The sequence below is a fragment of the Phyllostomus discolor genome, chromosome 8, assembly GCF_004126475.2.
Source record: "Phyllostomus discolor isolate MPI-MPIP mPhyDis1 chromosome 8, mPhyDis1.pri.v3, whole genome shotgun sequence".
Lineage (NCBI taxonomy): Eukaryota > Metazoa > Chordata > Mammalia > Chiroptera > Phyllostomidae > Phyllostomus > Phyllostomus discolor.
Genome location: NC_040910.2, coordinates 33,448,509 through 33,476,186, shown reverse-complemented (window position 1 = coordinate 33,476,186; position 27,678 = coordinate 33,448,509). Strand labels below are relative to the sequence as shown.

The window sequence follows — 27,678 nt, the reverse complement described above, 5'->3', positions numbered from 1 at the left end:
CTTCCTTTGGCTTCTAAGGCGTATCTTGCCATAGTCATCCCACCGGCGGTTGGCCAGCGTCTTCCCGGAGCGAGTTGCCCTGGCCAATCAGCGTCCCTAGCCCCACGAAGGCCGTGGGGAAGAAACATGAGCCCGCCCCCAGTAGGAGCACCAATCCCGCTTGCCTGCCTCTTTCTCGCTCTTCAATTAGCTTCTAGTGTGTGCTCATCACGCCAGACTATCCTACCTCCGATTGGCCAGCGTCTCTCTGGTACGAACAGCTCTGGCCAGTCAGTGCGTGTCAGTCCATCCTACAAGCCACCGGAAGTGTCTCGAGAGCGCGGGGCCCGTTAAGATGGGCGGGAAGTGGGCGTGGCGTCGCCGCTCTGGACCCGCCTGTGTTCCCGCCTGGTTCACTGCCTCACCTCCACAGGCAAGTGCCAGGTGGAGGAATTAGGGAGTCAGTCACTGAGGCTTCGCATCCTGCTTTCAGATGGAGTTCGTGAAGTGCTTGGGACACCCGGAGGAGTTCTACAACCTGCTGCGCTTCCGGATAGGGGGTTGGCATAAGGTGATGCCCAAGATGGACGAGGTGGGTTGAGCATCCCTGCGTTCCTGCTGGGTTGGAGACGCTGCGCTCGACGCGAGTCTTTCCGACCTAGCCCGGCGGGACCAAAATCGGGGATGAGGGGCGCGGCGAGCCAAACGTCTCAGTCTCCCTTCTTCCCTCCGGGAGCAGACAGTTGCCATCCTGGTTCATTCACTTTCCTTAACCCAAGGAAGCATCCAGCTGGTTTTGGTCTCCTACGCAGACCTTCTCTGGCCCTTACCCTCCCTCAGGTTGCCTTGCTGCTTAAAATGTTTCTACTCGCTCAAGACATTGGTTTTCAGGTACTTTTGCTTCACATTTCATTCTTTACTTTTTACAAAAAAATATTTTTTAAATTTATTTTTTAGAGAGAGGGGAAGGGAGAGAGAGAAACATCAATGCGTGGTTGCCTCTCCCACGCCCCCGGGGGCCTGGCCGGCAACCCAGGCATGTGCCCTGGCTGGAATCGAACCCGCATCCTTTCGGTTGGCAGGACGATTTTAAGTCACCTGAGCCACACCTGTCAGGGCCACATTTCATTCTCCACCTTGATGATTGACTCCTTCGCGTTGATGATATCTTATTTTATTCTTTGTTTGCACAATAGGCTATGTGGGTAGTGTAAGTGAGACAGGACCTTGGAGAGGAATATGGAGCGAAATGAACTATGTAAATAGTGTGAATGCCTTTTTTAGAATGAAACCGGACTTATCTTTCCAGTTTTCTGTTACTCCAGGTCCTGCAGAAGCTTCCCTTGCTTTCCTACGGTCTGACCCACATCTTCCTCAGTGCTTTCTCGGTTTTTTTATAACACTTATTTACTCTTCCAAGTTCTTATTAATTACCTGTATGTTGATTAGCTACACTGTTGGCTTTTTGAAGGCCAGACCTGGTTTTTTAATTTATATTTCAAAAAAATTATATTTTATCTGCCTCATTCCTGCACCCTTTGTTAAGTAAATACTTACAAAGGTATTTATTCCAACAAAAAAATTATTCTAAAGTGATTATTGAATGACTAGACACCTTCAGCTGTATTAGTGGGTTATGTCAAGAGTTTTATTTTTCCCCAATGGAGCTATCACAGTGAAATACTGTTCTTTGCTTAAATGTACCCTTAATAGTTGTCCTTCATTAAAACACTTTAATTTCAATGAAAAAAACTTTTATCCCTTTGTCTCATGACTTAACGTCCTCATCTTTCAAGGTCTAGTTTCATTGAGTGCCACCTATTGATCATTCAGCAGTCATTTTTCTATTAAGATTTTATTTATTTATTTATTTTTAGAGAGGGAAGGGAGGGAGAAAGAGAGAAACTTCAATATGCAGTTGCTGGGGGCCGTGGCTCGCCTCCCAGGCACGTGCCCTGACTGGGAATCGAACCTGCGACGCTTTGGTTCTCAGCCTGCCGCACTCAATCCACTGAGCTATGCCAGCCAGGAGCAGTCATTTTTTTAAAGCATCTGTTCTGTGCCAGGAGTTATAGAGGGTTCAGCATGGCAGGCCGACATGCATGACAAATAAAACAGTCGAAGAGCTCATCATCTTGTTAGGTCAGTAAAACGTTGTGAAATTAATTGTTCATAGAAAACTTTAGAAGGGTACCGTCACGAGATGCTTTTTCATGTCACCTGTGACATGGAAAACCATTTTCTCTAGCACTGTTTTTTACCTTATATCAGTAGCATAACCTTGTGTTGTGGTTATTTGTGTATTGGCGTTATGTTCCCCAAATCCCTTTCAGATGTAAGATTCTGGCTTGTAAGCATTTTGAAAACAGGAATCTTGTTAGATGTATCTTTAGTGCGTTAATGAACAAAAAGTAGATGCACTGCCCTGGAGAAACATCTAACTTTTTAAACAAGATAAACATAAGTAAATGTGGCAGATAATAGTAAATGCCATAAGGAAATTAACAAAAGTGAAAAATCACTTTTGGCTGGAATAAGGGCTTAATCTTTTGAGGAATGCCTAAAAGAAACACAGCTTTAAGTTGCTCTTGTGCCTTATTCAATAGATATTTTTTGCATGTGTCCTGACTGGGAATTGAACCAGCCACCCCCTATGGCTTATAGGCCAGCACTCAATCCACTGAATGATACCAGCCAGGGCTCAATGGATACTTTTTCGATTAGAGATTCTTACTAAGAGTTCTTACTTGGAGCTTTTCTGAAGTTATTTGGAAACATTTGTTGTGAATTTGTGTGTTTTAGGGGGAGGAGAATGGTGTCCACTGTTACCACATTCTCCCAGGAGGGAGCTGTAACATAAAACAAATAGTCATTCCTTTACAATCCAGGTGGTGCAGTCACCTGAACACCTCCTGTGACTTATAATTCACTATCTATGGAGACTGCCCAGTCCATCTCCAGATAGTTGAGGCAGTGTTACCTAAGTGAGCTGAACTTCCTCCACTCTGTTCTCTCTCTGGAGCCGGGAGTCTAACCCTTGTTGAGTAATACAGTACTTGCAGTGACATATCCTCTCTCTATACAGATACACAAGCCAAATGTTCTGTGTTCTTCCGCTCGATATCTGTTCCTCTTTCCAGGTCATTTACCAACCTGGTCTGTCTTTAAAGTCTATTGTTCAAAACTGAACAGCAGTAGTTTAGGTGTGGTCTGGTTATTTCAGACTTGAAATTTCTTCCTTATGGATGTTACATATTTTTGACGTTAAAATTTTATTTATGCCCTGACTGGCATAGCTCAGTGGAATGAGCGCAGGCTGCGAACCAAAGCATCTCAGGTTCGATTCCCAGTCAGGGTACATGCCTGGGTTGCCCCCAGCAACTGCACATTGATGTTTCTCTCTATCACTCTCTCTTTCTCCCTCCCTTCCCTCTCTAAAAATAAATAAATAAAATCTTTAAAAAATTTATTTATGACCAGAGTAGCATAAAAGACTTGTTTTCCATGCTCAAAAAGAAGAAAAAGGTCTTAAGCAGGTCTGCTGCTTATCTCTCATTCCTTACCCATCCCACCCTTATGTTTCTTGGTTTTTCTGTTACACCTGTGGAGAGCTTCATCGCCATCCGTGAGGGGTGTCATAGTGCTTGGCAAGACACATCATGTAAAAATAGTCCGTCTTGGATATTGTATTTCTAATGAACATAGGTTAAGATTGCTTTAACTTTAGCAAATGCATTTTAGTTATAAAATATTTCAAACAAATAGAAAAATACTAAAAATATTGTAACAAACTATTTTGTGTCGGTCTCCAAGATTAACTACATATTAAGTTTTTGCTGTATTTGTTTCAGCTTTTGTGTTGCTTTTGTTAAGAAATAAAATGTCCAGACACAGTTAGGTTCTTCTCCCCATCTCACCCTCCCACGTCAGTGTTCACTGGCTTTTTAGGCAGGCTCATCATGCCGTGCACTTGAATCTGTGGTCAGTCCTGATCCCTAAATGTACCTGTTCAGGACCTGTTCTCCTGGACAAGAGATGGAAGACCAGCCCAAAGACTTTTTAAACCTAAATCTTCACTTTTTAGATAAAGGCTGTCGTGATAATGCTTAATATTTATTGAGTTATTGCTATGTGGCAAGTGCTATTTTAAATACCTCCTTCCATTTGTTGTTTAAACCTTCCCAGTAACACAATGAGGAAGCAATGGTATACTTTTTCCTATCTTATCGAGGGAGAAGCAGGCATGGAAAGGTTAATTAATTGCCTGAAGTCCAACAGCTACTTAGGGCAGGAGCCTATTTTGGAGCCTGGCAGTCTGACCTAGAGCTCATTCTAGGCCAAACCCCACAATGCTGCTTACCTTGAAGGGAGGGACCTCAGAGACAATAAGCAGAGCATTGTCCAGATTCAGCTGAAAGATGAATACACATTTTATTTTATTTTATTTTAATCATTGTTCAAGTACAGTTTTCTCCCTTTTACTCCCATTCCAGCCCACCCACCCAACCCTCCCCGCTTCCCTCCCATTTACTACCCTCCCCCTAGGTTTTGTCCATGTGTCATTTAAATTTGCTCCTATAAACCCTTCCCATTCTCCCCTGAAATTCCCACTTCTCTCCCCTCTGGTCACTGTCAGCCTGTCCTCTATTTCAGTGTCTTTGACTATATTTTCCTTGTTTCTTTGTTTTGTTGTTTAGGTTCCTATTAAAGGTGAGATCATATGGTATTTGTCTTTCAGATGAATGTACTTTTGTATGATGGATGCAAAGTGGGAAATGCCTGCTCGAAACACAGTCTATTGGAGAATAGGTGTGCAAAAGTGAGATAACCTAGGAAGTGCCGAGTAATCTGAAGGACATTTTGATTTCAGGAGTTTTTACTGAAATGGAAATGTTTCACAGTGAAAAGTTTTCAGAAAACACAGGAATCGTGCTTTGTAAGGGTTGGGGCCTTGAAGAGGTATTAGATTTTAGCCTAGGAGGGAGGATCCTCAGTGGAAAAAGGCAGCACGAGCCAAGTCGTGTAGGTAGGATCCAGCACGAAGCGTGTAGAATGATAAGGAACCCACCCTGGCTGGCAATGAAGCATGTAGACTGCAAGTATGAAGTTGGGTGAGTGTGGGTGGGGACACAGAAGCTGAGCTGTACTCGGTCAGACAGGTAATGGTTAAAGCAGAACTAGGTCATGATGAAAGCAGTGTTTCTGAACCACTCCTCTGATAGGTGAGTGGAAGTAGGAGATTATATTGTAAACTAGATTAATCAAATTAATGATGATGTTAATAATAGTCATCATTTATTGAGTTCCTGTGTTTGCTAGGCATAGTGCTAAGCTTTTTAAACCTGTTCCCTCAGCGTACAAGCAGCTGTCATTGAGTAAGAAGCCCCAAAACTGGGTGGCTCAGTTCTGAAGATTGGTTGCACTGCAGCATGAATGTACTGAACAGTACTAAACCGCACGTTTAAAAATGTTCAAGACAGTAAATTTTATATTATGTTTATTTACCACAATTAAATTAAAAAAAACTGACCGAAAATGACAGCTGAGTTCATACATCTCTAGAACAGGGGAGTTCTAGCCTGGGCCAGCTTGGTTGATTTCTCCTGGGTTTGCTCAGCTGAACTGTTCGGCTGTGGCTGGACCACTTGGTGGTTAGCACACTGGGCCATATACGTGTCTCATCCAGCAGGCCAGCCCCAAAGGCTTCTCCTCGTGGCTGGAAGAGCACAAAGTGCATGTACTTTTCAGGTCTTTGCTCTAGTTACATTTGCTACTTTGGGGCCAGAAAAAAAATCAAAGGGAAAGCCCAGAGGAGGTGGAGAAAGGTCCCATCTCCTAATCAAAAGACCCACAAAATTTTTGCAGCCATTTATAACTTAACCACACTAGTCAATGTTGACAACAACCCTGAAGAGAGAGAGTCCTCTTATTGCTGCCATTTTACAGATTAGGAAATGGTGGCATAAAGGAATACAATAACTTTTGTGAGGTCACACAGCTCCTTTGTGGTCGTGCCAGGGTGCCAACTTAGGCTTGTCTGAAGGCCTCCATGTTTTCTAGTTTGGAGGCCACCTGGTGGGATAAAGAGCATAGGCTTTGGCTGTTCCTGACAGCCAATCAAATGCCAGCGCTGTCACGTGTTCCCAGCTCATAGCAGGCATCCTCCTACCACTTTTCTTCCCTTCCTGCTTCTGCTGTGCTTTAGCTTCCTTCCTCCCTCCTCCTGTCTTCCTTCCTTCAACAACTGGAGATAATAGCAGTGAACAAGATAGGTAAAGATCTTGATCTGAGAGTCTGAAGTCAGGGTATTCAATTTGTAATGTTGAGATTTGGGTCTGGAGACTGGACTTCTCTGTGTCTCATTTTTCTCGCTGTAAAATAAGACTGCTGAGAAAAGTGGTAGCATTGGGTACTTCTAGAGAAAGAAGTGGGTGGCCATGGTAAAGGGGTAGGAGAAAAGCTTTTCACAGTATCATCTTTTTAAATCTTTTAGACACTCGGGCTAGTCCCTCTTCTAGCTCTGAGATTTGATGAACAATACTGTATGACATTATTGGTTTTGTTAGTTGCAGTTTTGAGCCCTTTTTAACCCCTGTGAGCCATTTTAACATAGTTGAGTGTACCTCAAATTAGAGCAAACAGCAAAAACCATTTTCCTTCACTTAACATATTAGTTTCTCTCTTAAGTAACAAAGAAGTTGGGGGGATTTGCACTTATCAGATATGGAGGGCTGGTTATTTCTATCAGCAGGATTTGGCTATAGGAATTCAGAATTCAGTAAACTTGATTTATACCAAATTTTTAGGAGCATATCAGTAAATCCAGGGCCTACTGCCACCTGCAAGGTGTGACATTCCTGAGGGTACATAATGGGGAGAGCAGGTGTTTTGTAAACATGCAGTTCCAGCATCTGTCACGCTTCAATCCTGCTATTAAGCCAAATATCTTAAGTCTGATAAATCTAAATCCTGACTCTGTTAATCTGAATAACTTTTGGTCATTTAACCTCAGAGCAACAGTGTGTTTACCTGTGATGCAGATACCAGATCACAGTCCCTGCAGCACATTTCCCAACTCCAAAATTATCTGAAAACAAGGAGTTTGGTAATAAGTCTGGCTCAAGGTTATTTTGTAGCAAAAAAAAAAAAATTGCTCTAAATTGAAGTGACCCCAGTTAGTATAAATATTCAAATGTTTTGCTGAAGAAATGTTAAGATCAATTATGGGATGCTGCTCCACAATGACTGTGGCTGTATATGCATTTTATTTCCTGTTTTCTACAACACAAAAAAATCTGAATCCTGCTGCATGCTGCTGGCCATGAAGATTTCAGGTGGGTTGTAGGTCTGTAACACCTTCCTTAAAGGGTTTTTTCAAGATTAAAAAGGTACAGCAGGTTAAGGACTTACAGTAATGTTTGTATTGTGCTCAACATGTAGCTGCCCAATAAATGGAAGCTATTAATCTTGTCACATAAATTCAGTTCTCAAGTTTGTGGGTCTTTCCCCTGCTTCTGAGGGAACCTGTGCTACCTAACGTCTTAATGGAAGACTGTGGAGAGGGTTGGTAGCTTTTCACTTGTGGAACTGTCTTTCAGCTCGAGACTGGAGCCCCAGTCCTGGGAGTTCAGACTCGCGCTTCTAGCCACCCCACAGGCTTCTAGACGCCCTTCATTCCCGTCTGCTCTCACTTGAGAGCTCTTGGGAGTGCACTTGATTTCAGCAATGGTAAACATCAGGAGGCTCTAGGGACAGGCAGCAGGAGCTTCAGCCTTTCTTTGTCTTTCCCTCAACTGCGAGTCAAGCAGTGGAAATTTTTAGTGAGTAGTGTTTTCCGTAGTGTGTTTAATAGTTTCATCTTCCTGTGCATTGGTGATCTGAGAAAATTTATTGTTCCAGGGTGAGGCACTGAAACAAATAGGTGCTAGAGGGAGACAGGGACGTGATTTATTGACCTCAGTCCCCTTTTGAGAGTGCAGGCAGTGTGCTGGAAACGGAGGGGTAGAGTATTCTTTAAGAGTGTTGCTCTTCAGACCCGGTGACTACACCATTAGATTTCACTGAGGAGTAAACATGTGGCAGTGCCGAAAGGAGTCCCTGCAGCCTGGTCACGGCAGTGGGTGTGAAGAGCTGGCGGGGAGCTTAGCAGACAGCTCTCCTTCTCTTTCTTTTATTTTACTGTGGAGTCCTGGGAAGGAGTTGGTGAATCATTAAATACTCTATGAATGTGTTTATTAATCATACCTTTACTGAATATCTGATTCTAATATAAGATGCTTAGTATATATTTTTACTAATAATTTTTATTGGACATGACAATAAAATTAAATTCTCCTGATTGTGTGATTTAAAAAAAAAACCCTCCCCCGCCCCCCACACACCAGGGTTACCACTGCAATGTGACTATGGGATTTCTGGTGCATATGCTGTATTGTATTTTTTTAATCACTCCCCTGTTAGATAATTCAATTTTCCATTTCTCTTTTAAAAATAGAGTGGTGGAGATTGGGGGTGTGTAGGAGGGTGTATGGTAACTCTTCACTTTTTGGGGGGGGGACTCTATACTTCTGATTCAGTTTTCCTGTAAACACAAAACTGTTCTAAAATATTAAGTCTCCATAAAACACACAGTAGTTCTTTCTGATGATATGCTTGCATATCAGAATATGGTTTTGTTTTGTTGTTTTTTTTTTCTGGAAAAACAGTTCTTGTTTTCCTTAGGGAATAATAAAGTTCAGGAAGCAGATAGTTACAGTTCAGATTTGCAAAGGAAAAGACTAATAGAAATCTTAAAAAGAAAAATAGTTTTCCAGAGACTAGTAGAGGTTTACTAGGTGTTAAAGAAAACGCAGCTGAACAGTAGCTAAAGGGGTAAAAACAGATTTTATTCAGAAAAGCTATTGCAATAGGGGAGAGAGACCTCAGTTATAGAACTGGACTTCTCTAACTCCTAGTACTGGGGATTCATAGTCAAGGAGCAGGCAGAGTGGAGGGGAAAATTGTAAGGAAACATCTGGGACGAGGACTTTCTGGTACAAGGACCTAAAGGGAGCTGGAGGCAGGCCAGGGCCATGGGATGTCGGAGGAGGGGTCGCGTCAGATAGTGAGTGAGGTTGATCGGATGTCAGGGTTTGGGGAGTTTGGCCAAATGAGTTTAGGACTTTTGCTAAAATTGGGTGATACAGACACACAAGTGCAGACGTGGGGGATTCAAGGGAGCCTGACTGAAGTTTGATCAAGGAGAGATGCAGTCGCAAGAAGTAAAAGCACGCTTCTTGCAAGTGAAGCCTGCATGATTTAGCTACCTTTGGGGTCTGGGGAGAAAGGGTTGCTTGCGGGGCGAGGGGGGGGGGCAAGGGGCGGGGCCTTCTCCCTGTGCTCCGAGGACCTCACTTGGCAGTGGGCGGGGTGGGGCGGGGCAGGTGGGCGGACTTGCGCTTGCTGCCCGCCAGTCTGGAGTCTTTTAGAGTGGCAGGAGAGCTCGCCCCGCCCCGCCCCCTCGGTGGGCGTCTTCCAGCTCCGCTTGGGTCTATGGAGGAAAAACTTGGCGCTAGAGCCTCGTTTCTCATGGCTGCAGTCGCCTGCGGCACCAAGGCCATGTCCCTCTTCAAACGGACTTTGGTGCTGAGCCCCGCGGCGGCGCCCAGGGGCACAGGTAGTCCCCCGCGCTGCTGGCCCTCCAAAGAGTGGCCACGGGGAGAGGGTGTCTGCGTTCGGCTACTGAGCCCGACAGCTGCCTGCCGCCTGCCCCAGTCCCACTCCTGCTCCTCGACCTCTGCTACCTCCGTGTGTCTCTGCCCACAGGACTCACTCAGCAGCAGCTTGAAAACTTGCTACAAGTATCTGCATCAGACTAGTCGCAGTTTCGCAGCTGTTATCCAGGCGCTGGATGAAGAAATGCGGTGAGTGGCAGGGGCAGCTCTCTTTGGCGTGGGGAGAAAAACTTTCCAGAGGGCTTTGTGTCATTCCAAGAAACTTTCTTTTGACAGAGCCCCCAACCGTTGCATTCTGTGTGCTTGTGGTTAAAGCACAACGTGCACCACTTGAGTACAGGAGAAGTTCCCTGTTGGAACGCCCATGTATTTACTTCAGACTGCCCTTCCGGGCACCTTGCCACCTAATGATGTCTGCTGGCCCAGCTCTTTCAAGGAAGGGGGGTTGTTTATTCACTTTTTTTAGTCTTGGCAGCTGAACCTGTCTCTGAACAGGTCATGCATTTTTCTTATGTTGCTTTATATTTGTAGTATTCTGGGGTGATTCTTCTCAAGTTGCTCTGTGCAGATTACATGCATACGTGAATTTAGACCAATTGCCTTAATGTACGATAGTATTTGTATGAGAAGTTGTATCTCTTGACTTTATTTTTTATCTGCAAAATATTGGTTTCATCTAAACATTTGGTCTGTTGGCCTTTGTACAGCTGTTTTACATTAGTTAATTGTAATTCATTGTGGAGTAGTGACATCCAGCTGATAGGTTTTTTATTTTTATAAATAAACTATATCAGTCCATTGTTGCTCTATAAGAAAGGAAAATAAGATATCTGAAGTATGAAAGGCTTTGGATATTCTTTCATAGTTCTGCAGAGTGTAGGAGGGTTTACAAAATGACCTGGCATAAATGAGATGCTATTTTGAAATAAATATCTTTGAGTTTATTCTTGTATATTAATACTTCTCTATGTTTTACAGCCATGCAGTGTGCATATTTTATCTGATTCTCCGAGCTCTGGACACTGTGGAAGATGATATGACCATCAGTATAGAGAAAAAGATCCCACTGTTACACAACTTTCACACTTACCTTTATGAACCTGACTGGCGGTTCATGGAGAGCAAGGAGAAGGATCGACAAGTGCTAGAGGACTTCCCAACGGTAGTGGAATTACAGATCTCTTCTGCATGTACTTTACAGAGTTTATAATTGATGGTAGTGTCCGACAGCCTGCACATCTATAGAGAACGGTTAAATAAGCAGTCTGTGGGCAGCATAATATAATGTGATGGGTAAGACTGCCTGGGTTGGAATCCCAACTTTCCCACTTATTTACTGGTGCTTAGTTCATACCCTGCCGGTGCCTCGTTTTGTTTTGTTTTGTTTTGTTTTGTTTTTTTCCTTCTATAACAGAGAGGTAATAATAGTACCTACCTCATAGTATTGTTGTGAAGATTAAAAGAGTTAATACAGATAAAGCTCTTAGAGTGGTGTTAGCTACTATAACTATTGCTGTAGTGTTTGGTCCCATGTTTACTCCTGTGGAAAGACGCACTCAAGTTCTAGTGGCATAAAGAGGGAATCTCAAGCCAGCCCACAAAACCTATTGCCTATAACGAAGCTTAGGTATGCAGCACTGCTGGCAGCACGGTAGCACGGATGGGCTGCTCACCATGAGGAGAGCTGGCTGTGCTGTAGGGAGCAGCTGGGGGGAGAACTCAGAAGCAGGATGATCCTCTGTAGCTTATAGTTGTGTGGTGTTGGACAAGTTCCTTAACTTCTTGGTGTCTCAGTTTTCTCATTTGTAAAGTTAGAACTGTGAGGATTGAGTAAGTTCATATGTGTAAAGTACTTGGAATAACGCCTGGTACCTACTAAGTATTCTGGAAATATTAGATGTTTAATCCATTCTGTTGGAGTAAAGTGGATTATAATTAAAATCTTGAGCTTTAGAAAATCCCACAAGTTTATGTGATATATGTGACTGGGCCCTGCTTTTCTGGAATTTGCACATCTTATCACACAAATAAGTGATTCTTTCATGTCTTATAAATAAAGTTTTAATTTAGCAAAGTCTCATGTTCCTAATGACTCAAAGGAGCCCTTCTGTATTTATACATAGCTGCCAGAATTTTTAGGCTCTTACTATTGAAACAAATCTATGTTCCTGAGTGGAGAGGGAGGGATCCACCCATTACAAAAGAATGTTTTGAGAAAGACTCCTTTGAAGCGAAGCCTATTTCAAATTATTGAGAATATTTTTTCAGTGTCAAAGCCAAAAGCCCAGTACAACACAAACCAAAAAGTCTGTGAAGAATAGTTCAGTGGAGTTGATACAGTACAATACAATATAAAAGAAGACGAAAGGAAAAGAATCAATGAAAAATACTTAAGTGAAGCATTAGAGCTCACACCTTTCTCCATTACACTAGTGGACTCCTCCTGGTAGCCTTCCTCCATGCACTAAGGCTCTCCAGAGGGCCTTGACTCCTCCCGAGCAACTTCCTCACATGCCTCCGCCATTGCGTCCTCTGTGCTTGCGCTGGCGTGAGCAGAACATGCACCCCGAGTAGAGGAAATGTTCACTGTTGGAACGCCCAGGAAATCTGTGGTAGTTGTGAAACAGAATCACCTGGAGGAGTAAAAACTAGGCTGACTGGCTGGCTTTCTTGGGCAGAACCCGTTACTATCGAGATCGTGTGAAATGAGCACGGAGTTTGGAGTGAGTCAGCAGTGCTCCCCTCCCTCCCTCGGGCTTCTGGGAAAACAGCTCTTCACTGACACTCTTTCCTAGATATTTTTGTTTTCATTTTGTAACTTTATATGATTATGTAACCACAGAGTTATTGGAGGAGATGGTTCAAATTCAGCAAGGAAATGTTTATTTTGGAGTTTTTCAGAGTCTAAGCTGCTCCTCCTCCCGCACCTCCCTGGTCTTTCCTCCCTTGTAAATAGAACTGACCTGGCCCAGGATCTGGGGGAAGAGCGGGTCTTGGGGAGATTTGGAGTGCGAAGAACCTTTGGTGGACTAGCTCATTTGTTGTAGCCCTCCGCAGGGATTACTTCTGGGCTGGGCTTGGAACAACTGCTCTGGAAAGAACAGAGTTCTGGCGAGGCTGGGTTGATTTTACGGATTTTGGGGGGGGTTAACAGTTGATGTTCTTAGAGTAGTTCTGAAGTAACTGAGGCTCCTGATCCCTTTGCTGCCCTGCAGCCAGCTTGTTTTCCATTAGGTCCTTAAATTTAGGAGTTTCCTGAGGAAGGTTTTCTAACTCTTCTGTAAACACAGACCAGGTCTTTCTCACACTTTTGATGCATATCAAAGTCTAGTCACTGTCTTCAGTATTGTGTGTTGGGTCTAATGCTATTTTACAGCATTTTATTTGAGAAATTTCATGGTGTTTTTATATTGTATTTTCATAATTTATAAACACTTCTTTGAACTTAAGATATTTGTGCAGTAGCAATGAATTTTAAAAACATCAATAGTATTTTTTTTACATCAGAGCCTGGGCTGTAGGGAAAAAAAAAATGTTGAGTAGTATGCCCGAGAATGGACTAAATTGAGTTCCAAAGCATGGCCTTGTAGCGGGGAAGACACTAGAGCTTCTTTACATACATTTGGAAATTCATGATAGAAAACGGTTTGCTGATTGCTGGAATATAAACGCTGCAGGAACACGCGCTTCTGGCTGTCTGTTCCCAGTCTCCAAACAATGCTCATTGCGGGGGACGTGCCAGAGACTTTAACACTCTGAAGGGCTTTGCCTGAAATGGGGCCCTCTTCCTTCAGTTCTTACATTTATGCCCAGTTTTATGTTGAAGCATCTCATTTACTAGAAAAATGAGTGTATAGTGAGACTTGGGATCTTCTTTTGAGTCTAGAAACTACCATTTTTAGACCCTTCCACTTCTTCAGTGTTTATAAAATTTGTTGGGTTTATTATTCAGGATATAGAAAACTAGAGTAATCTAGATGATAGGCTGATAGATGAATCATTTGGGAGTCTTAATTAGCAAGTTCTGCTGTTGCTTTGCTTTATGATCTAGGTACCACATTGGTTCCCAGGGTAAATACATATTTCACATGTTCTGTTTTTTATATCTCCATTTCAGATCTCCCTCGAGTTTCGAAATCTGTCTGTGAAATATCAAACAGTGATTGCCGACATTTGCCAGAAAATGGGACATGGGATGGCAGAGTTTTTGGACAAGCATGTGACATCGGAACAGGAGTGGGACAAGGTCAGTGCCCCTCGGAAGCAGTGTGCCGTGCATGGGGCACCTCACCGTGAAGTCAAGGAGGAGGAAGCCGTTGTCCGCCAGGTCCAGGCTTCCTGGTTTACAACCCGTCTGTTTTGCTTGAATGACTCATCGTAAACACTAAATAAAGGTTTATAGTTTAATGCTGGAAATAATCTATGTTGTAGAGAGTTTACTATTAAGTTAGGTCAAAGTAGATATAACTTATCCTGGAGGTACTGACATTTAGCTTATAAAAGTGTCTCCGACTTGCTGGGAAATTTTAGTAAATGGCTAAATTACTTCATGTCATGTAGACATACTAGTTTCAAATATTTAAAATGTGGGGTTTTTGTTGTTTTCTTTTTCACCACCAAGTGTGTATGTGTATAAAGCTTAGTATCTGAGTTATTTCCAGTTCCATCTTAACACAAGATTACTTTTTTAAACTGTTAAATTATGTGCCGTTTCCAGAGAAACAAAAGCAGTTCATGAACATCCACAGGTACTAACTTTGGATTATAGGTCTATTATGCTGAGGGGTGAGCACCTCTCTAATACTTCTTTCTTTCCCATCATCTCCTTAACAGAAATAAGACCATATGAGATATTCCAAGTTTCTTGACATGACCCCATTCCCCAATTCGTATTGTGATTATAAGCACATTTATGTGGGTGTGGCTTTCATTCGGCCAGAGTTCATTCCTGACCAGCAACTGTGAAGGCTACTGACCGGGGAGGAGTTCAAGACTGGGAGAGTGCTTCCTAAGATAAAGAGACCTAAGAGATAAAGTGACCTAATTGATAAGGGGACTAAACAAAACATCAAAATACCAGGTAGGAGGGAAGAGGCTCACTGCTTTTAATAAGAATGATGTTTGTGAGCCTTAATTCCTCACTCCAGTGGAAACTACGACATTTTAAACGTCAAAACTGTGTATGCATTTTGTATCTGTAATAGTATTTAGGTTAGGATCACAAAAGGCTACTGTTGACACATACTCATTTAGTAAGCACAAGTCAAAACTTGATGGCAACATCTTCGGAACTGCTGGTAGGTGCTCCCTGTTAGCTAGCCGGTGCTGCAAGTGACTGCTGCTGGGATATCAGTTTAGGAGTTTAAAGTTAAAGCTGAGACTCCTGGCCAGGAACCAGCACTGGCTCTCTGCACAGTAACTTCCTTTTCTGCTGTGGAGCTTTGTCAGGAAATGTAATTATAGATTGTTGAGTGAAAGTTCTGATCAGATAAAACTGACTATGGAGAGATATTATTTTTCCTTCAACTTTGGAGAAAGTTGAATATTTCCATTCCAGGAATATTTATAAACAAAGACACTATCTTAAGACATATTTTTCCTTGCACAGCACTGTGGAGGTACTAATGCTTTTAAATTTGTAGTAATTCTTTTAAAATTTTTTGTAGTTGTCCATAGCTTATTTCTTGCTCTCAAATTTCAGCATATCTTTACTCTTTCCAGAATCTTCCTCTCCTAGAATATTCTCTTTGCCATTTCACTGTGCCCTTGACTAGTTTCTGGCATTGTATTACTTGCAACCAGAGACCCTTTACTCTTCTGTCTTTGCATAACTCCTCTCTAGAGGTACCTTCATTAACTACTCTGCACTTCTTAAATTCTCTGATGGATGTTCATTTTATTTTATTACTTACTTTTTAATCATTTTTTATTGTTATTCAATTACAGTTGTCTCCATCTTTCCCCTGCCCCACTCACCCCCACCTCCCACCCTCAGTTCTACTCTTCTTTGGCTTTGTCTAATGGACATTTATTTTATAAACGCATTGCATTAACTTGCTTGGAATACTCTTTTCAGGAGAGGATAGCTGTGACAAACCACTTTTATGGGGAAAATTCTTTGGTAATTATTAGTTTACTAAGATCTCTGTAGAGAAGGACAGTTTTAGCAAAGTTGTTAAAGCCTGCCCCTTAAGCCAGAGGATCTGGCTTTGCATCGCTAGCCTCTGACTTCGCAGATGAGTGATCTTGGGCAAGTCAAGTTACTTGACTTCTCTGTCTCAGTTTCCACATCTGTGAAATGGTAATAATAGTTGTATGTACTGCCTAAGATGTTTGTGAGGATTGAATACACAAAGTAGGGCAAAAGTAGGTTTACAGTCGTTTGTAAGGGAAGTAATATAGTGATTAACAAATGATGATAAACTGTGTTTCGCATATTCACAAGTGTAATGCTGCTTTTGCCCAGACCTGTATGGAGTGCTTAAAGCGTGTCAAGAACATCCCGGTAGCACTTTGTTCTTCTGTGCAATGAGGACTTTGAGATGCTGCAAGATCTTGCAATATCTTCAAGATTAAACTCACCATTCTAGCTTCCATTAGAATATATTTGATTCCTGCATTGCCTTTACTCCCACTTTTGGATATCAAAAAGTTTTTTTTGTACTGCTTTATTTTCTAAATAACTTTAATTCTAGAAGCAGTGCATGCACATTGTAGAAATGCAGAAAATACAAGTAAAAAAATAAATCACACCAGCCAGAGGTCACTTCTATTAAATCTTTTGTGCACGTCCTTCCTGGATGTTTTTACTTACCTGTCCCTAGTGTACATTTGTGTTTTTAATCAAAATGAGATCTTGTACATTCTGTTTGAAACCTGTTCTCTTGTAGCTAATGATCTCTAGCACTATCACTTTAGTAAAATTTTTATTATTGAAGTACTTCTAAAATAATCTTTTACAGTACTGTCACTATGTTGCCGGGCTGGTGGGAATTGGCCTTTCTCGTCTGTTCTCGGCCTCGGAGTTAGAAGACCCTGTAGTCGGTGAAGACACAGCGAGTTCCAACTCTATGGGCCTGTTTCTGCAGAAAACAAACATCATTCGTGATTATCTGGAAGATCAGCAAGAAGGAAGAGAGTTTTGGCCTCAAGAGGTAACAAACCCAGGGGACTTGAGGAAAGATAATTTTAAACACTTTCTGAAAACAAATCCCATTAAACCCTTTTGGTTGCAAGTGACAGGCAGCTCAAACTACCTTAAGCAACATAAAAGAATGTATAAAGCAGGTTAAGATTCAGCTTTTTTCATGTAGGTAGACTGGCTGAATCCAGGAGTTCAGACCATGTAATCAGGCTCTGCGCCCTTTCTTTCTCTCCTGACAGGCATTCGCCAAGTGTTGGGTGCAATAACCCATGACTCTCCACCTACTAGCTTAACAAAAAGTCCTTAGAAAGGCCTGATTCATAGGGCTGGTTCCTACAAGTCATTTACTGTATCCCTTAATCATTTATAGAACCCCAGGGCTGAGTGGTATGTCCAGACAGACCGGGGTCATACTGCCCATCACACACAGAGTGGATTCCCCGCAAAGCAAGAAGGATTCTAGGGCAAGAAGAGGGAAAGGATGCTAGATAGGTGAGAACTACAGGTGTTCACCTTAACAGACAAGAGCTAATCTGTGACAATTAAAAAACTAGAGAAAGGCAAGGCTTTGACACAGATTTTTATTTAGAAGGAAAACTAGAAAATCTTATGACTATTTGCTGATTTTATTCCAGCATTTACCTTTTACTTTCCATAAAATGGTTTCCTAAAACCAAGTGTTTTTATTTTTAAATTTTATTTATTTAAAGTTTCCATTCAATATTATTTTGTATTAGTTTCAGGTGCCACAGCACAGTGGTTACACAGTCATGTGCCTTACAGAGTGGCCCCCAGCTGTTTGCAGTGCCCCCCAGGCACCACCCACAGTTATTTCAGTATTACTGACTCTGCCCCCTGTGGTGTACCTCACGTCCCGTGACTGTTCTGTGACCACCAATGAACATGTGATGCTGGATCCCTCCACCCAGCCCTCCAACCCCTCTTCCTCCTGGCAACCATCAGTCTGATTTCTGTTGCTGTGAGTCTGTAAAACCAAGTGCTATCAAAGTGAAAAAAGGCAGGTGGCAAAGTGGGAAAATATTTGCAACTTACACTGCAGATAAAGGGCTAATATTCCTAATATTTTATTTATTTAAATATTTTTTAAAACTGCTAAAAGTTAAGAAAAAGATCAAGCACCCTGTAGAAAAATGGGCAAAGAGATAAAAACAGCTCACAGAAAGAAACATGCAAATGATCCTTAAACATCTGAAAAGATTAGTTTTACTCTCAGTAAGGAAAATCCATATTAAAACTACCTTGAGCTGAGACATCAGTTTTTCAAGCTTCCCAGGTGATTCTATTATGCAGCCAGGGTTGAGAACAGCTTTTGACCACCCTTTTTTGACACCATGGCTCAGAGAAGGGATGAGGGCTCTAAGGACGGCCACTGAGTCCATGGTCGCCCCTGAAGGGAAGCTGCAGTCTCCTGGGTCAACCCAGTGCCTGTCCAGCATATCCGACCGCCTCTGCAGTAAACACCAGCCCTGCGATCCTATGTACCGCTCCCCCGCCCCCGTCCCGGCCCTGATGCTGTGAAACAGAAGCACAGACAGAACTGCAGTTGACCCTTGAACAGCATGGGTTTGGGCTGTACAGGTCTGGTTGTACCCTCGGGTTTGTTTTTTTTTTTTTCCCAGTAAATATGTGGTCGGTCCTCTGTGTCCTTGGGTTTTGAATCCCATGGTTCAACCAGCAGTATTTTCAGTTGTAGTGTGGAACTTCTGCATACCAGTTCCAGGTATGCAGAAGGCCAGCTGTATGCATTAGTCTGCACCATTTTACACAAGGAACTTGAGCATGCTCGGATTTTGGTATCTGGGAATGCTGGAACCAGTCTCCCGTGGACACCAAGGGATGACTGCAGTTAAATTTGGGGGGAATCAAAAGTTAATGTGGATTTTCAGCCAAGCATGATTACTAACAATAACTGATATTTTTTATATAAGCTAGCCTAACTCCCTATTTTTTATGGTTGTATTTCTAGCTAAATTGTCATAATAGATAGCCATTACCTACTATAATATTTCCCTCACTCCACTTACGTAGGCTTGGTTTTGTGCTCACCACCCATCTTTGTGTTGGTGCCTCTAGTCATTTCCATTTCCTGAAGGTCCTGCCCTGGTAGATGGGAAAGATCCTTCAGAACATAATTCCCTAGGTTTACATATATTGATAATAGCTTACCAATATATTTGTATATTTAAATCCTGTATAAACTATAATAAACATTGTATTTGAAGATCAGTTTCTTTGAATATAAAGCTTTTAGCTCTCATTGTTGGAGATCCTAAATGTTTTACTACCATATTCTTCTGCTTTAAAGAAGAAGCAGATTTTTCAACTGGCTCTTGAAAAATCTAATGGCCACTTAACTTCGTTTTTCCTATAAGTTATAGGTTCTTCTTCTTTTCCTTGGTGGTCATTGTCTAGATCCATTTTCATTGGAGATACCAAATGGTGCAATCTTAATTCTATCATCCTTTCTGCACTTACCAGCTAGAATTTTAAGTTTCGTGAAGATGGTAATGGTGGCAGCAACAGCTTAGTTTTCGGATTTTCCCAAATTCTCACACAAAAAAAGAGGAAAGCAGCTCGACCAAAAAAAAACCAACAACAACAACAAAACCTAAACAACACCCCCAGAATCCAGCTCATGGACAGCACATACCGAATCACTAAGTAACACATTGTCCCAGGAACTCCAAAACACGAGTGGACACAGACAGAACACCAGCACCACAGACGAAACCTGTGCGCTGCCAGGGACTGTGTGGGAGACAGCAAGGGTGGCCACGGGGCGTCAAACACACCTGGAAACAGGAGAGGCCCCGGAAGAGCTAACTGGTAACCCCTGGACAGCAGGGTGGGCCCCTTGGAGAAGAACAGGTGAAACGGGAAGGGTTGTTCTCCAGTGGGTGAGCCCATGGGGGCATGGCGACACCTGTGGGAGCCGGAGTAGACTTACCCCTTTGAACTGGACAGTGACCAGCCAGGATTCTCTTCCAGGATTGGGCCCCTCCTTGTGGAGTGAAATGAAAAGTGACAGAATAGACCTGAGGAACACCCACCAAATGCAATATATGGATTTGTTTATATCTTTATGTGAACAAACCAAGTGGACAGAAAAATGTAGATAATGGGGTCATTTGAACACTAACTAGATAGTTTGTATTATATTGTTAATTTTTAGGTGTGATAAGATAGATGTATAGGAAAGGTTCCTAGTCTTCTAGAAATCCATAATGAAGTGTTTGTGGATAAACTGATGTATCAGGGCTTTAAAAAAAATAACACTGGGCTGGGGTGGGGGCACATACAGATGGAACAAGATTTGGCCAGGTGTCAATCATTGCTGAGGGCGGTAAATGTATGCCTGCAACCTCTTTTCTCCAGGTTCTGCAGAACGATCGAGTATAATCAATCTCAGTGGGTTGAGGTGCAGGTTAAAAATGGATAACAAATTTGACTTTCCATAGAATTTCTTAGTCCTTTTAGGCCTACTCATTTATTTTGGGGGAGTGTTATTCTTTAGGAAGTTTAAGAATTATCCAAGAATAAAAGTAAGTTACTTGCTAGCTTCAGAGAGTCCTCTAAATATTAAAAAATATCAATGAACCTCAAATTGACGATGTTATTTCACTTTCAAGTTTCCAAGATCCAGGGAGGTAACGTTTGTTCATAGGGTATAAATCTAGCTCTTTTTCCCAAGGTGTGCTCGGTCAGTAGCATTCTTACTAGAATTGAGAATGTGATACTAATCATTAATTATTTTGAGGCCTGGCAACCTTGAAAATATTTACCTTGAACTGTTGTAGCCAATTTTGTATATATCTGGTTATTTTTTTAATAGACTAATGCCTTCTGGACATAGGAGATGTCTTTAGTCTGAGGTTACAAGGTATTGCTCAATACAGGTGGCACTAATTGTCCTAAAGGGACACTTTCCCAAATACTTCGTGTACTCTTAGGTTGTAATTAGATCTTGACTTGTAGTCATAAATACCCACTGGGTATAGTTTAAAATGGACTTGATCTTGGTGAAAGATGAGTCAGCAGCTAAAGAACTATATCATAGCTCTTACTCTCAAAGATTTTTTTCACAGTGCTTGAGCATTTTTCCTTTGTGCACATCTTGACCTGTTTATTGATCTTTTCATCTGTCTAGGTTTGGAGCAAGTACGTTAAGAAGTTGAGTGATTTTGCTAAGCCAGAGAATATGGACTTGGCCGTGCAGTGTCTGAATGAACTTATAACCAATGCACTACACCACATTCCAGATGTCATCACCTACCTTTCCAGACTTAGAAACCAAAGTGTGTTTAACTTCTGCGCTATTCCCCAGGTATGGGACAAGGCTGTGCTCATTGTATGTGGGAGAGGGAGGCCAAAGGGAGTGTGTAGTGGGGGTGATGGGGGCGGGTGCAGTGCAACTACTGTTTTGGTCTGCTGTGTTCAGGAGCATGGTTCTTTAAAAAGATGACTCTAGTTTTTCTTTATTTGCTGGGGGCAGGCAGTGTTTCATAATACCTCCCCTTTGCCTCAGCCATCACACTTGGCTAAGCCTTGATGTGAAGTCTGCTCCTGTCCTAGGTTTATGGGGAGAGCCATGGAGGTAAGGCTGTACTAACTAAAAAGTCTTAACACCTAAAATTTGCTGTTATTTTCTTAGACTCGGGCTAACAGCACCTGATCCTATGGACCTAGCTCTTTGATATCCTAGGAGCTTACACTTTTAAAATGCCTTTACCAATTCCATTTTTAACTCAGTTAAGTGAAGAAAGGCATAGGAGTTAACTGATCTGCAAGCTTGGTTTGATCATGTCCTAGTAGGCAATCTTGAATTTGAATGGTTGTTGGAACTAAGACCTGTGTGCCTGACCTAGGTTTTCATTTATCCTAGAAAGCATTTCCCTTGGAGCATGGGAAACTACCTTCCCTTTTCTTTCTTTTGTCCTCTACCCACCTCCCCTGTGCTACTTTTTTAAAATGTATAATTATTATCTTCATTGTAAGAAAAAAAGAAAAAAGCAAAATAGAAAAATCTTATCAGGCATTATTTTTTTGAGATTAGTTTCCAGATCTAGTGACTCATTGCCCTAGCATGGAAACTGTGTCATTGGCTTGTGCTTGTTGCTTCCAAATACAAAAGAACTTTGGTGGCTAAACCACAGAATTATTGAAGACTGCAGACACAACTTGATTGATGTTTGCTGTTGAGAAAGGGAGGAGTGGGAAAGGCGAAAGTCTTGACATACTTTCTTCGTGGGTATTTTTTCTTGGTTAGTTACAGCTCTTCGGCGGCTCTGTCTCATTCTACAGAAGGCCTTGCGACCTTTTCACGATGCTGATTGCTTCCAGTGCTGTTTCCTTCTTTTGTTTTGTGAAGCAAAATGAATTAGTGTGTTTTTTTTTCCCTCGCCCCTATTTCCTGTTAGGTAATGGCCATTGCCACTCTGGCTGCCTGCTACAATAATCAGCAGGTGTTCAAAGGGGTAGTGAAGATTCGGAAAGGACAAGCAGTGACCTTAATGATGGATGCCACCAACATGCCAGCTGTCAAAGCTATAATATACCAGTATATGGAAGAGGTGGGTTGTATTCAACTACGTAGGTAATTTGTAACTATTTTTATGATTTAAACAGTGCTCACTTATGTAAACATTTCACCTTTGGATGTTGGATGATCATAGCAACTCATCGTACTGTGGCATAAAGAGATAAGATTGTGGCCCTGATTAGGAGAGGAGTGTACACACCGGGAGCTAGCCCGTTGCTCAGAGCCGCACAGGCCTCTGGTGAGAGGAGCTCAGTGAAGCACGGCTGGAACTACTAAGTAGAATCGTGTTTTTTGAACTAGATGATGTTAGGTCTGCACCAACCTGGCCGCTTGTTTACAGGTCAGGAGTGCGTGGCTGAGGCTTGTGAATGCTAATGCATTATCTGACCGGTGGCTCTTGGACCCCAGTCCTCACCTCCTGACCGCAGTCTGTACTTCCTATTACAGCATGGGCCTCAGTTGAGAAGCCACAGTAGGAAATTTTGGCAGAGGAAAACCATCAAGTTGCAATTATTTCTGTATTTTCTAATGCAGATCCCATTTCACATACCAAAACTATCCTGTAAAATAAAACATGCTGGTTTAGGTCAAATCTCTAATAAAATATGGCTAGGTTCAGAAGAACAACTTTTTAGTTCTAACGCTGATCACCAGCCCTAGAGTGGTGGTCCTCAGATGGAGGTGGTTTTGCTTCCCCCTTCCTGCAGGGGACATTGGGCGATACCTAGAGACTTGGCCACCTGCAGAGTGGAGGCCTCAAGATCTTTTTGAAGACTGAGACACTAAGGAGTGTCTGAAACCATAAAATGACCCTCCTCCGTCCCAGACCTTACCACTGCTGGTGGTTGTGTGCACCCCGAAGTCCCCTGGTTACGCCCGGACGGGAATGCGATTTATGATGGAGCTTTCATCCCGACCAAATTTTGCACAACCATCATTCCCCTGATTTCTGTTGCATATGGCACGTTCTCCTTGTATCTCCTTCCTTTTTTTTTTATCTGACTAACTTTGAACCTCAGTTTTTATACCAGAGGCACCTGTAGGGGGTAAAAGAGAAGACCGAATTTTTTTTTAATCCTAAAGTTCTTTTAGTGACTGGATGAAAGTGTTCAGCCATCGACCAAAAAATTTTTGCCGGTGAGACTCAGAACTGTCCTGTTCACCACATAGGCAGCACTCATTTGCGGCTTACTGTGTGCCTGGCACAGCAGCCGGATGGGCTGGTGCTGTTAGGATCAAGGACACTTGAGGCACTAACCTCGCTGGAGCCATAATTTGGACCCGGGTCGTGCTGACTGCAGAGCCTATGTTGTTCACGATTCTAAGGGGTCGAATTAACCTTTTGACACTGAACACAGTCGGCCCTCCATATCCTCAGGTTCCACATCTAGGATTTAACCAACCACAGGTCAAAAATAATTGGAAATAAATTACCTTGTTGCTGACATGTACCGTGTAGTTAAATCTGCAGTGGATGTGTCTCTACTGAAGACGTACAGACTTTTTTCCCCTTGCCATTATCCCTAAATAATGCAGTATAACAACTATTTACATAGCATTTACGTATTAGATATTACATATACGTAATCTGGAGATTATTTAAAGTGTACTCAAGAGGATATGAGTAGGTTATATGCAAATGTGGTGCCCTTTTACATAAGGCCTTCGGGCGTCCTCCAGGTCTGGTGTCCTTGGGCGTGTCCTGGACTCAGCCCTCTGTGTGCGCCTAGGGGCGGCCTTGGTGCCGTCCTAGGCATCACTTCTCCATCTTCTGTGAATTCGGGATACTTGACGTAGTCTGTGTGTAGTTCAGGGAATATTTTAGTTTTGCCATTTTATTTTTTCACTTATTTTAGAAAGTCATTTTTTAAAAATGCCCTAGGCAATTCTGTATTAAACATTTGGATTTTATTTGGTGTTTTTCTTAACCTTTGGAATTAAATCCTAGTTGTGATTGACAGTTGCATTTAGGGTAAGGGTAGGCCAACCACAGCTGGCTGACCACCCGTTTTCGAAAATAACTTTTTCTTGGAACACGGCCACACCTAACGTTTGACGGCTGTCTGGCTGCTGGTAAACACGGTGCAAAAGGGCGCAGCTGCAGCAGAGGGCAGAGGGTAGCCCGCAAAGCTGGCCTCTGATTGCGGGCAGCAGTTACTTTGTTTAAAGCAGTCTGTCTTAGCAGTATATATGACACTTGATACATTTATATACATGCAGGCTTATAAAAAAGCATAGTGAGAGTAGGTGTAAAAGCACCTACGCCAGCCTGTGACTGAGGAGGAGGAGTGTAAGGGAAGTTTGACATTATACTTTTATTCTTGTAGTCCTTGTTTTTATAGGTACAATTCCATCATCCAAATTTTTTGAAAGAAATTAAAGAAGAAATTGTACTTTCATCCTCATTTCTGTTTTATACTGTTGTCCTTTCTAGCATAATATTAGATGCGAGACAGCACTAATGTATTCTAGTAGGCATATTCTTTATTTCTTTGTTTTCTGAAATTGCAGCTGTGCTTTTGGGGGGAAGAGGGAAGGTGGTAAGAATAAACGTTTGTGGGGAAAAATACTCATTATATAATGAGAATTTTGAGAAACTGTTGTTTTTTAAATGCCTGCTCTGTCCTCTTCCTCCGCTTGGCCTGCGTCCCTGCCCAGATCGTTGTCGCTTCCCGTCTTCGCAGCCTCTCGACTGCTCTGGCACTGAGTCAATAAACATCTGTGGAGGGCCTACTGTGTGCCGGGCACAGCCTGAGGCTGGAGATAGAAGATGAGTGAGACGAGGCGCCTGTGAGCTTGCAGTCTAGTGAGGGAGACAAATACAAATAGAGGATTTGAACATGAGAGATAAGGGAAGAGCATGGACAGGAGAGTGGCACTTGGCCCAAGCTGGGGTCCAGGGCAAGCTTTCTGGGAAACATGACACCAAAGCTGAGACGTAGGCAACAGGTAAGAGTTAGCCAGGGGAGGGATGTGGGTGCAGCGTTCCCGCGGAGGGAGTGGGGTGAGCGAAGAAGGAACAGAGAGCGCGTGCAGTGGCCGCGCGCATGCGGCACTGCGGGCCCAGGCCGTGCTTGGCTGGTGCTGAGGCTGTCAGGCTGAGGTTTTAGATCTTTTTGCCAGCGTGGAGAACAGATACGTGGGTTTTTGGAGTTAAGCATAGAGGCAGGAGCTCAGTGCTTAATGAGAGTTATGGGGGGCCAAGCCAGGGTTGGTAGCGGGTGGCATGTGGAGGAAGACTGGGTTCTGGAGGTATTGCGGGGGGCGGGGGTAGGAGGTGTGGAGGTGCAGGGAGAACTCTGGGTTGTCTCAGGTGCCTGCTCCTGCTCCAGCCTTTCTTCATCTAGTCTGCTGCCCATCCCCAGGTTCAGTCTGCCTGTCCTAGGCTGCCTCTGCTAGCCTTCCTGCTGTCATTCCCCTTCTTCGTGGTATTCTGCTTCAGTCTGAGCGCTGTGCTCCCAGCTCTGGGAGCTGTGGGGACAGGCGATTGGTGAGGACCATAGGAGCTCCCGGTGCAGCAGGGCTCAGGCCTCCCTGCTGGCATGGGCTTTGGGCTTCCACAGGCCTGGGATGGCATCCTGCCTTACTAGTGCAGTGACTCGGGGTTGTCACTTCCGTGTTCTGCTTCCTTATTGGTAAAATGGACTCACAATCTCTCCCTGTTTGGGGCTGTTATAAGAAGTCAACACAAAACGTGTTTATAAAGTTCTTAGGAGTCAGTAAGTAGCACTTACCGTATTTTCTTTCTTTCACAGATCTATCATAGAATCCCCGACTCAGACGCATCTTCTAGTAAAACCAGGCAGATCATCTCCAGGATCAGGACACAGAACCTTCCCAGCTGTCAGCTGATCTCCCGGAGCCACTACTCCCCCATTTACCTGTCATTTGTCATGCTCCTGGCTGCGCTGAGCTGGCAGTATGTGAGCACCCTGTCCCAGGTCACAGAAGACTATGTCCAGACCGGAGAACACTGATTTGTTCCCCATGGAAAGGGTTGACCTTTTTTCAAGGACAGATACTTGCTTCCCCCTTTTTCCCCTCCTGCTTTAATCCTGTACGAAATCTGCGGGCTTGGATCTTGGGAAACTGTGGCAAGCAGCTGAGAAGAGTAAGAGATTACATCATCCTCAGCACCTGGTCCTTGTAGGTTGTGCTCACCCGGGCGTGATGGCTGGTGGCCACGCCCTGGGTGCTGCCAGCCCGGGGAAGCAATTGTATTCGGACTGCCAAAAGATCTTAGTGTGGGTCCTGGCTAGAATTATAATGGAATGCATTTAATTGGAAGCAACTTTGAACACCCACCCTAGCAGCAAAGTGAAATGAATTTTCTTTGTGTGTTTCCTGTTTTTCTCACCGGTTTGCTTTCTTCAGTTGATTTGAATGTAATAGCTGTAGTTTATAGCGCTAGGTAATTTTTCTATGTTTTCTAAGAATGCAGACTGTCCTCTGCACATGAAGGCTAGGAATTAACTTCTGGATGTTCTGGTGTTATTTTCTTCTTTAAAGAGAGTTAAACTCTCCAAAAGAAATAGCAGGACTACCTTGGCCCCATTGTTGAAGACTAGGCTTCCCTCCAGGCTGATGTGTTCGAGAAGATTTTTATAGTAATAAATGAATTACTCCGCATTTGTCAAGGGCAGCTCCCTTGAAAGCCAGGGTGAGCATGGCAGAGAAGGAACTCAAGAATGAGGTTAGTGCTTGAGGGGCAGACAGCCAGCTGCCACCACCACCAAGCCCCTCAGAGCAGTGCTGGGAGGGGGCACGCCTGCCTGCCCGGGAAGGAGCGAGTGGCCGCGTCACCTCCTGCTGCAGCCTGTAGCCTGCACTAACTGCCAGCCTTCTGGACTTGGGACCAGTTCTCTTCACTGCATTCAGGGCTTCAGGTTCAGCTTTTGTTTTTAATGACCAGTTTATATACTGAGGTCTCAAGAAGGGCAAAAGCCGTGTTCAGGTGCTTGAAAGCCGAGCGGTACTCAGCCTGATTCTCCTAGCACTGCGGTTCGCCTTCCTCCGCGCCCAGCACAGCCGAGGTTGGTGACGGCCTCGTACTCACAGTGACCCGCTGAGATCTCAGCCTGCACTCGGGGGTCCTGGCCCTCACCAGGGTGTTTGAAGAGTCCCGCAGCCTGACAGTCAGAGGTGGTAGGGCCTTCGACTGCTTTCTGGAAGCTGTCAGTGCTCGGTGTATGTAGTCTAGTCTCTTTTGCTGCAGTTATATTCGGTGACTTCTTGAATTTGAGGTTTTCCCAGCACTAACGTTGGATTGCATTGTTACAGAC

The 27,678-nt window shown here is 43.3% G+C and overlaps 1 protein-coding gene and 1 long non-coding RNA gene across 3 annotated transcripts; both read left to right on the top strand.

Annotated features, from left to right (window-relative positions):
* Positions 1 to 219: 219 nt before the first annotated feature.
* On the top strand, positions 220 to 26,745 carry FDFT1 (farnesyl-diphosphate farnesyltransferase 1). 2 transcript variants are annotated; one of them, XM_028521786.2, is made up of 8 exons: positions 220 to 571; positions 9,784 to 9,881; positions 10,671 to 10,854; positions 13,810 to 13,938; positions 16,655 to 16,846; positions 21,005 to 21,181; positions 22,275 to 22,427; positions 26,152 to 26,745. In XM_028521786.2, exons 1-8 carry the CDS (start codon positions 473 to 475, stop codon positions 26,371 to 26,373), a joined length of 1,254 nt encoding a protein of 417 aa, XP_028377587.1. In that variant the 5' UTR covers positions 220 to 472; the 3' UTR covers positions 26,374 to 26,745. The 2 variants fall into 2 exon arrangements, with proteins under 2 accessions (XP_028377587.1, XP_028377585.1); XM_028521784.2 differs by lacking the exon at positions 220 to 571 and having other exon boundaries at positions 9,488 to 9,881; positions 26,152 to 26,740.
* LOC118501967 lies at positions 4,737 to 7,524 on the top strand. The gene is made up of 2 exons (XR_004904628.1): positions 4,737 to 5,144; positions 5,360 to 7,524. It is a non-coding gene; the product is annotated as an uncharacterized LOC118501967 (long non-coding RNA).
* Positions 26,746 to 27,678: the final 933 nt, after the last annotated feature.

Bases quoted from the DNA above. Each gene is read 5' to 3' on its own strand.
- FDFT1 (XM_028521784.2), top strand. From the start codon at position 9,511: ATGGAGGAAAAACTTGGCGCTAGAGCCTCGTTTCTCATGGCTGCAGTC. The intron at 10,855-13,809 runs GTAGTGGAATTA...TCTCCATTTCAG, and splicing joins TGCTAGAGGACTTCCCAACG to ATCTCCCTCGAGTTTCGAAA. The intron at 22,428-26,151 runs GTGGGTTGTATT...TTTCTTTCACAG, and splicing joins TATACCAGTATATGGAAGAG to ATCTATCATAGAATCCCCGA.